Below are 10,410 nucleotides of genomic sequence, written 5' to 3' on the forward strand. Positions count from 1 at the left end.
GTTCTAGTTCTGTTCTAGTTCTGTTCTAGTTCTGTTCTAGTTCTGTTCTAGTTCTGTTCTAGTTCTGTTCTAGTTCTGTTCTAGTTCTGTTCTAGTTCTGTTCTAGTTCTGTTCTAGTTCTGTTCTAGTTCTGTTCTAGTTCTGTTCTAGTTCTGTTCTAGTTCTGTTCTGTTCTAGTTCTGTTCTAGTTCTGTTCTAGTTCTGTTCTATTTCTGTTCTATTTCTGTTCTATTTCTGTTCTAGTTCTGTTCTAGTTCTGTTCTAGTTCTGTTCTAGTTCTGTTCTATTTCTGTTCTAGTTCTGTTCTAGTTCTGTTCTAGTTCTGTTCTAGTTCTGTTCTAGTTCTAGTTCTGTTCTAGTTCTGTTCTAGTTCTGTTCTAGTTCTGTTCTAGTTCTGTTCTAGTTCTGCTCTAGTTCTGTTCTAGTTCTGTTCTAGTTCTGTTCTAGTTCTGTTCTAGTTCTGTTCTAGTTCTGTTCTAGTTCTGTTCTAGTTCTGTTCTAGTTCTGTTCTAGTTCTGTTCTGTAATATCGTTCAAACGCTTGCAAGTTTAAAGAGTCTCCACATGTTCATAAAAAATTTCTTCTTAAAAACTTCGACAATGTGCGTTTTAATAGAAAATTGTCATTGATTTGTAATCACTTTTCTTTTGAAGAAAAAAAAAGCGATTTTATGGTTAACAATTTAAAATCGACTTTAACTTCACAAAATTACAAATTCTTTTTTATAAAACAAGTTTATTTTGTTTTAAATATTTATATTTTAAAAATGCTGTTCTTTACATAATAAAATTTACATAACTTTTGTAATAAAAAAAAGGTTCAACTAAAATACTTATTTACATATAAATTTAAAATTATTCTTATAAAAAAACATTTTATGCGAACACACATAATCGAATGCCATAATGTCCCAGATACTAACATTAATTTGAAGAACCTAACTTGGGCACCTTGTTAAATAATTGCTTACGTTCCTCGGCATAAGCTAGAAAATCTAAACCATAATGTAAAATTAATTTTGTTAATATTTCAACATCCGATTCGGCACGATGTAGATTAATGGGTTCCTTATTAAAACAACGCCTATAAATATTGCCCAATCGGTAAACACCTTTGGGAGGATATTTTGTTTTTGGCGTAAAATTATCGGCAAATAATGAGCGTCTTACACATAGTGAAACGGAACGTTTTTTGGCAGGAGAGCCATAGTCTTGCAGAGTATCTATTGCATTTCTATCTTCTGTAGAGTTATTATAAGTACGTTTTTCAGTCTTTTTTTTCCTTTGAGGAGTGGTTTCATTATCACGTTGCCAATTAATTTGGGAATTCTCTTCCAGCGGATCACTTGTTATGCCATTAAGAACTTCTAATTCCGTGTTGGATATTGCTTCGTTGTCTACTATTTCCTTGGGCTCAGTCTCAAGTATGGATAGAATAGTTTCCTTAATTTTGTCATGCTTTTCATCTAGTTCCCGAAAAGCTTTAAAAGAATCCACACAAAATATTGAAGCTGGTAGGGACTGCACGGAACACACAATAAAATAGATGATTTCGTTTGGAAATAATAAGGAAATTGTAATTGTAGGTATTTACCTTATTAATTTTGTCGTAAACATAACGAATAACAGGATAATCAAATGTCCAACCATTGTGGGCCACCATGCAAATGGGTTTTTCTAGACGTTCCAGAAAGAGATTAAAACATTCAGCCGTACGTAAATCAAAGGGTGACTCATGCTCAAGCATATCATTACTAAGGCCTGAGTTAATTTAAAAATAAAATATACATTGGTTAATCTTAAACTAGAAAACTTAAGCTTAAAAAACTCTAAACGCAAACTCAACCGAAACAAGAAAGATGAAAAATACAATTCTTAACTTGCCTGTCGTACGTTCAGCTATTGGATTAATCATACGCATTGGATTTATCATCAATGTTAACTTATTTAGGACGCGTGGCAGTTCTGGTGGTTGCAGCTCAAAACCCTTAACACCGTCCTCGGGCGTAAGATCTTTTAGCACCTCCTTGGCATTTACAGTATCTTTATCGGTCAGACATTTTACCGAAAAGGCATAAACAGATAGTTCTGTGATGGCACAAGTATTAAATTGTTCCGATGGCAGTCCATTAGTTTCCAAATCCAAAACGACAAACGTTTTAATATCACCTGCTTCAGACATTGGAGGAATTAGTAAGTGATGTGTGTGTATATTAGTTTGATGTTTGTTAAACAACAACAAACTTCACAATTTTTTTTTTTTTTCAATAAAACGAAAGAGCAGGGAATTTCACAAATTAATGAAATGCATTCATCCAAAATGAATCTTATAAAAATAATCTTAGTTGTTAAATGCAAACACTAAAGCAGTGTACACTTAATAAGGTAGCCTCGTCGCTACAACAAATACAACAATACAAAAACAACAGGCGATTTGTTATTGTAGAATAATCCCATCTGTCAAAAAAAGCTGTGTGTGTAGAATGAAAAAGCAACAAATAAACACAATAAAAATATGAGTTTTTAGCAATTATTTAAATTTTTAACTATTAATATTAATATATTATATTAATTAAACGTGGAATGTCTGAAAATCATAACTATATCTATTGGGAAGACCAATTTTCCGAATTAAAGGTGTTTTTTGTGAAAAGTGATTGGTCGTGTTAAAAATAGTTGAAATTGATTTTGAACGTATGCCGGAGCTAAAGATTTTCTTTTTTTATCAAGAGAGAAGGATAACAAAGCCATTTAATCACGATTGACCTAGAAAACTCCTTTAAAACCATAATTTTCTTCACTTTTTAAAATTTTTACACCTTTTGCGATTTTTTTTCTATGTAAACAAACAGGAATTTTGACAGATAAGATTGTAAAAGCTGATGATCAGCTGTGCGGACGAGGCTACCTTATTAAGTGTACACTGCACTAAAGAAAGAAAATATTTTCATAAACATGGAATTTGACGTTCTGGTAGTAATTTTGTCTACCAAATCTAATCAGCTGTTAAAATAAAACAACCTAGTACCAGTGTACACTTAATAAGGTAGCCTCGTCCGCACAGCTGATCATCAGCTTTTACAATCTTATCTGTCAAAATTCCTGTTTGTTTACATAGAAAAAAAATCGCAAAAGGTGTAAAAATTTTAAAAAGTGAAGAAAATTATGGTTTTAAAGGAGTTTTCTAGGTCAATCGTGATTAAATGGCTTTGTTATCCTTCTCTCTTGATAAAAAAAGAAAATCTTTAGCTCCGGCATACGTTCAAAATCAATTTCAACTATTTTTAACACGACCAATCACTTTTCACAAAAAACACCTTTAATTCGGAAAATTGGTCTTCCCAATAGATATAGTTATGATTTTCAGACATTCCACGTTTAATTAATATAATATATTAATATTAATAGTTAAAAATTTAAATAATTGCTAAAAACTCATATTTTTATTGTGTTTATTTGTTGCTTTTTCATTCTACACACACAGCTTTTTTTGACAGATGGGATTATTCTACAATAACAAATCGCCTGTTGTTTTTGTATTGTTGTATTTGTTGTAGCGACGAGGCTACCTTATTAAGTGTACACTGCCTAGTACGAGTTGACATTAGCATTCACCCTAAAATGATAGCTTGTTTATAAATTGAATGAACCACAACCACTGGCCATAATTAGCTTTGAAAATGATAGAAACAAAAGATTACGTCAAATTAGGGTTCTATAAGTCGACTTTTGAATAATCGAACAATCGACTTTTTGTCGAAAAAAGTCGAAGTCGACTATTTTGTTCCAAAAAAGTCGATAACTCGACTATCGTCTATGCAAAAAGTCGACTTTGTAAATAAAAATCAAAAAAAGTCAAAAAGTCGGAAAGTCGAAAAAAGTCGAAAAGTCGGAAAGTCGAAAAAAAGTCGGAAAAGTCGAAAAATGTCAGAAAAAGTCTAAAAGTCGGAAAAAGTCGAAAAAAGTCGGAAAAAGTCGGAAAAAGTCGAAAATAGTCGAAAAAAGTCTAAAAGTCGGAAAAAAGTCGGAAAAAGTCGAAAATAGTCGAAAAAAGTCGAAAAGTCGAATATAGTTGAAAGTCGAAAAAAGTCGAAAAGTCGGAAAAAGTCGAAAATAGTCGAAAAAAGTCGAAAAGTCGAATATAGTCGAAAGATGGAAAAAGTCGAAAATAGTCGAAAGATGGAAAAAGTCGAAAAGTCGGAAAAAGTCGAAAATAGTCGGAAAAAGTCGAAAAGTCGGAAAAAATCGAAAAAAGTCGAAAAGTCAAAAAATCGACTTTTAATTAAATGAAAAAGGTCGAAAAATCGACTTTTAATTAAATGAAAAAAGTCGAAAAATCGACTTTTAATTAAATGAAAAAAGTCGAAAAGTCGAAAAATCGACTTTTACCTAAATGTCGAAAGTCGAAAAGTCGACTTTTCATAAAATGCAAAAAGTCGAAAAGTCGACTTTTCGTTTCAGCTATAGAACCCTACCTTAAATCCGACATCGGCAGAGCGTAAAATTTTCTTGCCTTCAGTTTTGGTTTTTGCATTCTTTGCACTGAAAGAAAAGTTTGTAACATTTTCTAGTGTTGTATAGTGTACTACTTTACAGTGTACTCTATATGAAATGACAAAAAAAACGTTACATTTTGGAATTTTTATGAATATATGTTAGAAAAAACTAAAGCATAAACTATTATTTTCGTTCATTGCCATCGGAAATGCATTTATTTCGGAATTTTCATAAACCAAACCACAGTTACATAAAAACACCTGTAATTTCCCTTAAGAAGATAACTTTTTCGTTAGAAAAATTGTCCTCCTTAGGAAAGGAACTTTTGCTGTAGAAAAGCCATAGGTAAGTAAGGAATTAAGTAAGTTGTTGTTGTAACAGGTTGGCTGTAACTGGATGTTCTTGACAATCTTTGGCCGATTGAGAATCGGGTCGTTCCGAAGCTAAAATCCAATTGTCGTGGGAAAGAATTAAGTAAGTAATGTTGTTTGATTGTTTGTTTTACACAAGTACTGAAAATTTTTCAGGAAAAGCGTTTTCAAAAGAAAAACAGTATTATTTTTTATTCAAATATAACGTTCCCGTCATACAAAAACCAACTCTGTTTTTAATTTACACTCTTCGTATAACAAACAAATGCTTGTTCTTATATTTTCCAATGTACTTTGCATGATTAGCATTGCATAAAAATATTCAAAACAAACTTTTGAGGCGAATAAAATTAAAACAAACCGCAAAAAACAATACCCATACAACAAAAACAACATCAATTGGCACAAGAATTGTTTGCATTAATTAGAAAACATTTGTCGTTTGTTTTTAAATTTTATATTGTTTTAATATATAATAAATAAATAATTGTTTTCCTGATAGTATAACAAATTGCAAAATTTTCCGAAAATAAAGGAAACTTACCAAGATGCCAAGCGAAATAATAACTTTACAGCTAGGACAGTGCGGTAATCAGAGTAAGTTTTCTTGTGTTGATTTTCATTCATAAATTTCGAAAGGGTGCGGTATTTTGAATGGAATTAGGAATTTATAAACAACTTCTATTTACAACTTAGTTGGTTTTGAATTTTGGAAACGTTTGTGTCTGGAGCATGGCATTTCACCTAGTGGAGTGTTAGAGGATTTTGCTACAGATGGAGTAGATCGCAAGGATGTATTCTTTTATCAGGCTGACGATGATCACTATATACCACGTGCCGTACTTTTGGATTTGGAGCCGCGAGTTATACACACCATTATGAGTTCACCCTATGCCAAGGTTTGTTTGTTTCTTTATTCATGTTAGGAATTTTGTTATATATCCTTTTCATAATTAGTTATATAATCCCGAAAATGTTTACTTGTCTAAACATGGTGGTGGTGCCGGCAACAATTGGGCTTCCGGCTATAGTCAAGGTGAAAAATTACAAGAGGAAATTTTTGACATTATTGATCGTGAGGCAGATGGCAGTGATTCCTTGGAGGGATTTGTTCTATGCCATTCTATAGCCGGTGGTACTGGTTCAGGCATGGGCTCTTATATTATGGAACGTTTGTCTGATCGTTTTCCTAAAAAGCTTATACAAACCTACAGCGTTTTTCCCAATCAAGATGAGATTAGTGATGTTGTAGTGCAACCTTATAATTCAATGTTGACTTTACGCAGATTGACCAGTTGTGCTGATTGTGTGGTTGTTTTGGATAATACAGCCTTAAATCGTATTGCTACCGATCGTTTACACATACAAAATCCTAGTTTTTCACAAATCAATACATTGGTGTCGACTATAATGTCTGTTAGCACTACCACATTACGTTATCCTTCTTATATGAATAATAATTTGATTGGTTTAACTGCACCGTTAATACCAACTCCTCAGCTGCATTTTTTGATGACTGGTTATACACCATTAACTACGGATAATGATGTAAGTAGAAAGTAGAAAGAAGAAGTAGAACTGAACTATAAAAAACACAGAATAGAGCTGGAAAGGAACCAAACTAGAGTCATCTTTGAAATAAACTTTTCCTTTACAAAAATGTTCTAAGAAATCTATTTATGAAATAATTTCTATTCCTTATTTTAGCAAACCGTTAATGTACGTAAAACTACGGTACTCGATGTTATGCGACGTTTGCTGCAACCGAAAAACATGATGGTCTCCACAGGTCCCGACAAGACCAATCATCATTGCTATATCTCTATATTGAATATAATCCAGGGTGAAGTAGATCCCACACAAGTACACAAATCATTACAACGTATACGTGAACGTAAGTTGGCACAATTTATACCCTGGGGACCGACCAGCATACAAGTGGCACTCTCACGTTCCTCTCCCTACGTACAGAGTAGTCATCGTGTTTCGGGTCTAATGTTGGCCAATCATACCAGTATTTGTTCTCTTTTCGAAAGGGCCCTTAGTCAATATGATAAATTGAAAAAACGTGGTGCCTTTTTGGATCAATTTCGTCGTGAGGATATTTTCAAAGATGATCTATCCGAATTGGATGATTCACGTGATGTAGTAGACTGTTTAGTACAGGAATATGAAGCAGCTACACAGCCCAATTATTTACAGTGGTCGGCGAAAAAAGGTCATGAGGAATAATTTGTAGAAATAGAGAGGCAGTGATATTGAAATGATATTAATGTTTAATTTTGTTCGTTTGTTTGTTTCACCAGTGACTAAATTTAATATAAGTTTTTTTTTAATTGCCATATTTAAAATCAATTTTTTTTCGTATTTGTACGAATTTTTGTGTACGTTATTTTTTTACATGTATTTAATCATTTGTTCATTGTTGTTTTAGTGAGCTTTGCACACTTTTGTATTTGTTTAAATTATTACAAATCTAAAGACACTAACTTTTAACATGAAATAAAATTTCTTTTAAAAATTTTATGTGAGTGGATTTATTTATATAAATTTGGTTTGAATTGCATTTATAGTGTTCATGTTTTCTCACTATTCATGTGGACAATTTATTAGTTTGAATGATTATGATCATGAAGATCAAACTCTAAAGTTTTTAACAGTATTTTAGAATTTTTCAATGTTCTTAGTAAAGACAGTATAAATGACAATACAACCCCATAACATAGATTAGACTATAATTAGACTTGGCCATAGACTAGAAAATATAATAAAACCATAGACTATTAGTTTTTAGAATCTAAAGCATAACCAGTTATTAAAGTTTTTTAAAACAAATTTTCATACAAAAGTTGTTTTAAAAACCTTTGAAGAATGTTTAGGAATAAGGACCATAGACTATTCTTGACTTAAGACTATAGACTTTACCATATACTAAACTGTAGGCAATAGCTACTATAGACTTAATTATAGTCTACACTTTACACTATATCATTGATATAACTATAGACTAGGCTGTGGACTACACTATGGACTAATTTAGGTTATACACTACACATTAGACTAGACTACAGGCTAGACAATAGTCTATACTATATATAGGCACTAGAGTAGAATGAGACTACACTATAAACTAGGTTATACACTAGACTCTAGACTGGACAATAGACTTAACTAAAGACCAGATTATAGATTAGATTCTAGACTAGGCAATTGACTAGACAATAGACTAGACTATTGAATAGGCTATAGACTATAGATTATAAACCAGACTAAAAACTCGATTATATACTAGACAATAGAATTTACTATAAACGAGATGCAAGACTAGACTATAGCCTGAACTACAGACTAGACTTTATAGGTTATAGACATTTCAATTCGAATCGAAATTTTAGCCGGTTAAAAAACTCGTATTCAGAATTTTAATTCGAAGATCCGTCAATAGACTAGGTTATAGACTACACTATAAACTAGACTATATACTAGATTAAAAACTAGATTATAAACTAGATTATAAACTAGACTAGACTAAAAACTATATTATAAACTAGACTATATAATAGACATTAAACTAGACTAGACTTTAGACTATAGTCTGGACTACAGACTAAACTATAAACTAGATTATAGACTATACTATAGGCTAGGATATCACCCCTATTATGCTTTTCAATTCGAATCGAAATTTAGCATTTTAATTTAATGCTCCGTCATTATAATAACAATTTACGGTTAATCTTTAAGGGCCAATCTTAAGGTGCAGGATTGGGGATTTTTATAACCTTTATATAAAGTTGGAGTCCCGAACAATTATTTAATCAAAAGTATTATTTAGTCTCCACCAATTTAATCAAACATAACCTCAAACGAGGTGAGTTAAACAAAAGCACACAATTAATTCAAACAACGCATAACTTGGAAACATTTATACAGAGTAATACACTCAATTGGTGCGAGTGAGACGCAATTCTATCGAAAGCTTGGTAACAAACACAAGCCTGTTGTTCCCCAACTCAGACCTGAAATACGACTGGGAGTAGGGGTTAAATTAAAATTAATCCTCCACAGTTGTTTTGGATTATTCTATTAGTTGTTGTTGTAATAGGTAGGCTGTTGTTGTAACAGTTCGACTGTGTCCAATAGTTCTTTCCTGTGGAAAAAATTTTCGGTTGATACAGCTGTCGCTGGGTTGACAATCTTTGACCGAGTATGACTCGATTTCGTTTCAATGCTTTACGAATGTGTGTATTCTGCGTTACGATCGTACCTACGTTTCTGTAAGTTGTTGTTTATGTGGGGGAGAGTCGAATCGAAATGCAAAATAGGGGCCTTAATTTGTGTTAGTAAAGCAGCAGAAAACAGAATTCAATTCAAAACTAAAAGTATTATACTAATAAAATCACTACAAACTATAAAGCAGAGGAGCTCAAGATTGCCATTTCATAGCACGCGTGATAGGGTAAGAAAATTCTGCTAACGCTAAGTTAATACACATACACTATAGGTTTAAATCAGTGCCCAGCAGTTCGAAGGGACCGTTCCGAACTGACCACTTAACCTAGCACTTGTGGTGGACCCTAGCCACCTGACTACCCAGGTGATCAACCATTTTAACATGGGCTTGTCCTACGAGGAAGTCAATCGTCACTCTATACCCTACAAAGAGACGATTGCCTCCGCTCTCGCTTACAAAGGGGACACTAAAGTGACGACAGTCTTCTTTCTCGTTTACAAAGAGTTTATTTGTGACGAAAGACCAAAAACATACGAATTGAAGTCAGCCAGGTGGTAAGATATTAATGGAAATAAAATTTAAAAATTTCAAGTGTCTACTCTCTAGAATACTATGGGGCAATAATGTGACGATTGACCCGAAAAATATAAATTTGAGTAAATCAGATGGTGGCATAAAGTAATAATCATTTCTCCAAAAGATGGGTAAAATAACTACTTTCGGAAGTACAACAAAAAACAACTATTAAGAGTATAATCCCTAGGTTACTTGAGGACAGTAAAGAGACGACTGTCTCCGCTCCCGCTTACAAAGAGGATACTAAAGTGACGACTGTTTTAATTTTCGATTACAAAGCGTACATTCGAGATGAATGACCCAAAACATACGAATTACGATCATCCAGGTGGTTAACTATTAGTGGAAATTACTGTCTTTTTCGTATGCCTTGACTCTTTGTCGAACTGCTGGATCCATTTTAGTTTTTTAGCAAAAAAAAAACACAAGCTTTTTTTTGTATTTTATATTTCGCGAATAAAGTATTTCTTTTATTTATATTTTTCCACTTTTTTTATTTTATATATTTTATTTATTTTTTTTTTGTTTTTTGTATTTATATTTTGTTTTATTTTGAAATTAAAAATGTAGTTATAGTTTTTATTACAAGTTATTTTTAATTTTTTATACTTTTATTATGTTTTAATGCTAATTTATAAAACACTTGTTTGTTTTTTTTTGTTTTTCCTCTTACAATTTATGACTGTACAAAAAATAAACACACTAGAATAAAAGTATCGTTATAATTTACAAA

General features: G+C 32.1%; 2 protein-coding genes across 2 annotated transcripts; one reads left to right on the plus strand and one right to left on the minus strand.

The window, feature by feature from the left end:
* Positions 1-743: 743 nt before the first annotated feature.
* On the minus strand, positions 744-2,368 carry LOC111687289. The gene is made up of 3 exons (XM_023449719.2): positions 1,884-2,368; positions 1,594-1,760; positions 744-1,520 (listed from the first exon to the last, which is right to left on the minus strand). The coding sequence occupies exons 1-3, from the start codon at positions 2,179-2,181 to the stop codon at positions 924-926; spliced, it is 1,062 nt and encodes a 353-aa protein (XP_023305487.2). The 5' UTR covers positions 2,182-2,368; the 3' UTR covers positions 744-923.
* Positions 2,369-5,198: 2,830 nt separating this feature from the next.
* LOC111687287 (tubulin gamma-1 chain) lies at positions 5,199-7,393 on the plus strand. The gene is made up of 4 exons (XM_023449717.2): positions 5,199-5,464; positions 5,564-5,766; positions 5,825-6,415; positions 6,575-7,393. Exons 1-4 carry the CDS (start codon positions 5,416-5,418, stop codon positions 7,097-7,099), a joined length of 1,368 nt encoding a protein of 455 aa, XP_023305485.1. The 5' UTR covers positions 5,199-5,415; the 3' UTR covers positions 7,100-7,393.
* The last annotated feature ends 3,017 nt before the right edge of the window (positions 7,394-10,410 follow it).

Source organism: Lucilia cuprina, chromosome 2 (assembly GCF_022045245.1).
Source record: "Lucilia cuprina isolate Lc7/37 chromosome 2, ASM2204524v1, whole genome shotgun sequence".
NCBI classification, from domain to species: domain Eukaryota; kingdom Metazoa; phylum Arthropoda; class Insecta; order Diptera; family Calliphoridae; genus Lucilia; species Lucilia cuprina.

What these genes read in the sequence shown, in the direction of transcription:
- LOC111687289 (XM_023449719.2), bottom strand. Translation starts at nt 2,181, where the DNA reads ATGTCTGAAGCAGGTGATATTAAAACGTTTGTCGTTTTGGATTTGGAA. An exon ending in AATAGCTGAACGTACGACAG is followed by an intron (nt 1,761 to 1,883) that starts GCAAGTTAAGAA and finishes AAATTAACTCAG; the next exon opens with GCCTTAGTAATGATATGCTT. An exon ending in TTTACGACAAAATTAATAAG is followed by an intron (nt 1,521 to 1,593) that starts GTAAATACCTAC and finishes TGTTCCGTGCAG; the next exon opens with TCCCTACCAGCTTCAATATT.
- LOC111687287 (XM_023449717.2), top strand. Translation starts at nt 5,416, where the DNA reads ATGCCAAGCGAAATAATAACTTTACAGCTAGGACAGTGCGGTAATCAG. An exon ending in AGGACAGTGCGGTAATCAGA is followed by an intron (nt 5,465 to 5,563) that starts GTAAGTTTTCTT and finishes TTTACAACTTAG; the next exon opens with TTGGTTTTGAATTTTGGAAA. An exon ending in TGAGTTCACCCTATGCCAAG is followed by an intron (nt 5,767 to 5,824) that starts GTTTGTTTGTTT and finishes TTTCATAATTAG; the next exon opens with TTATATAATCCCGAAAATGT.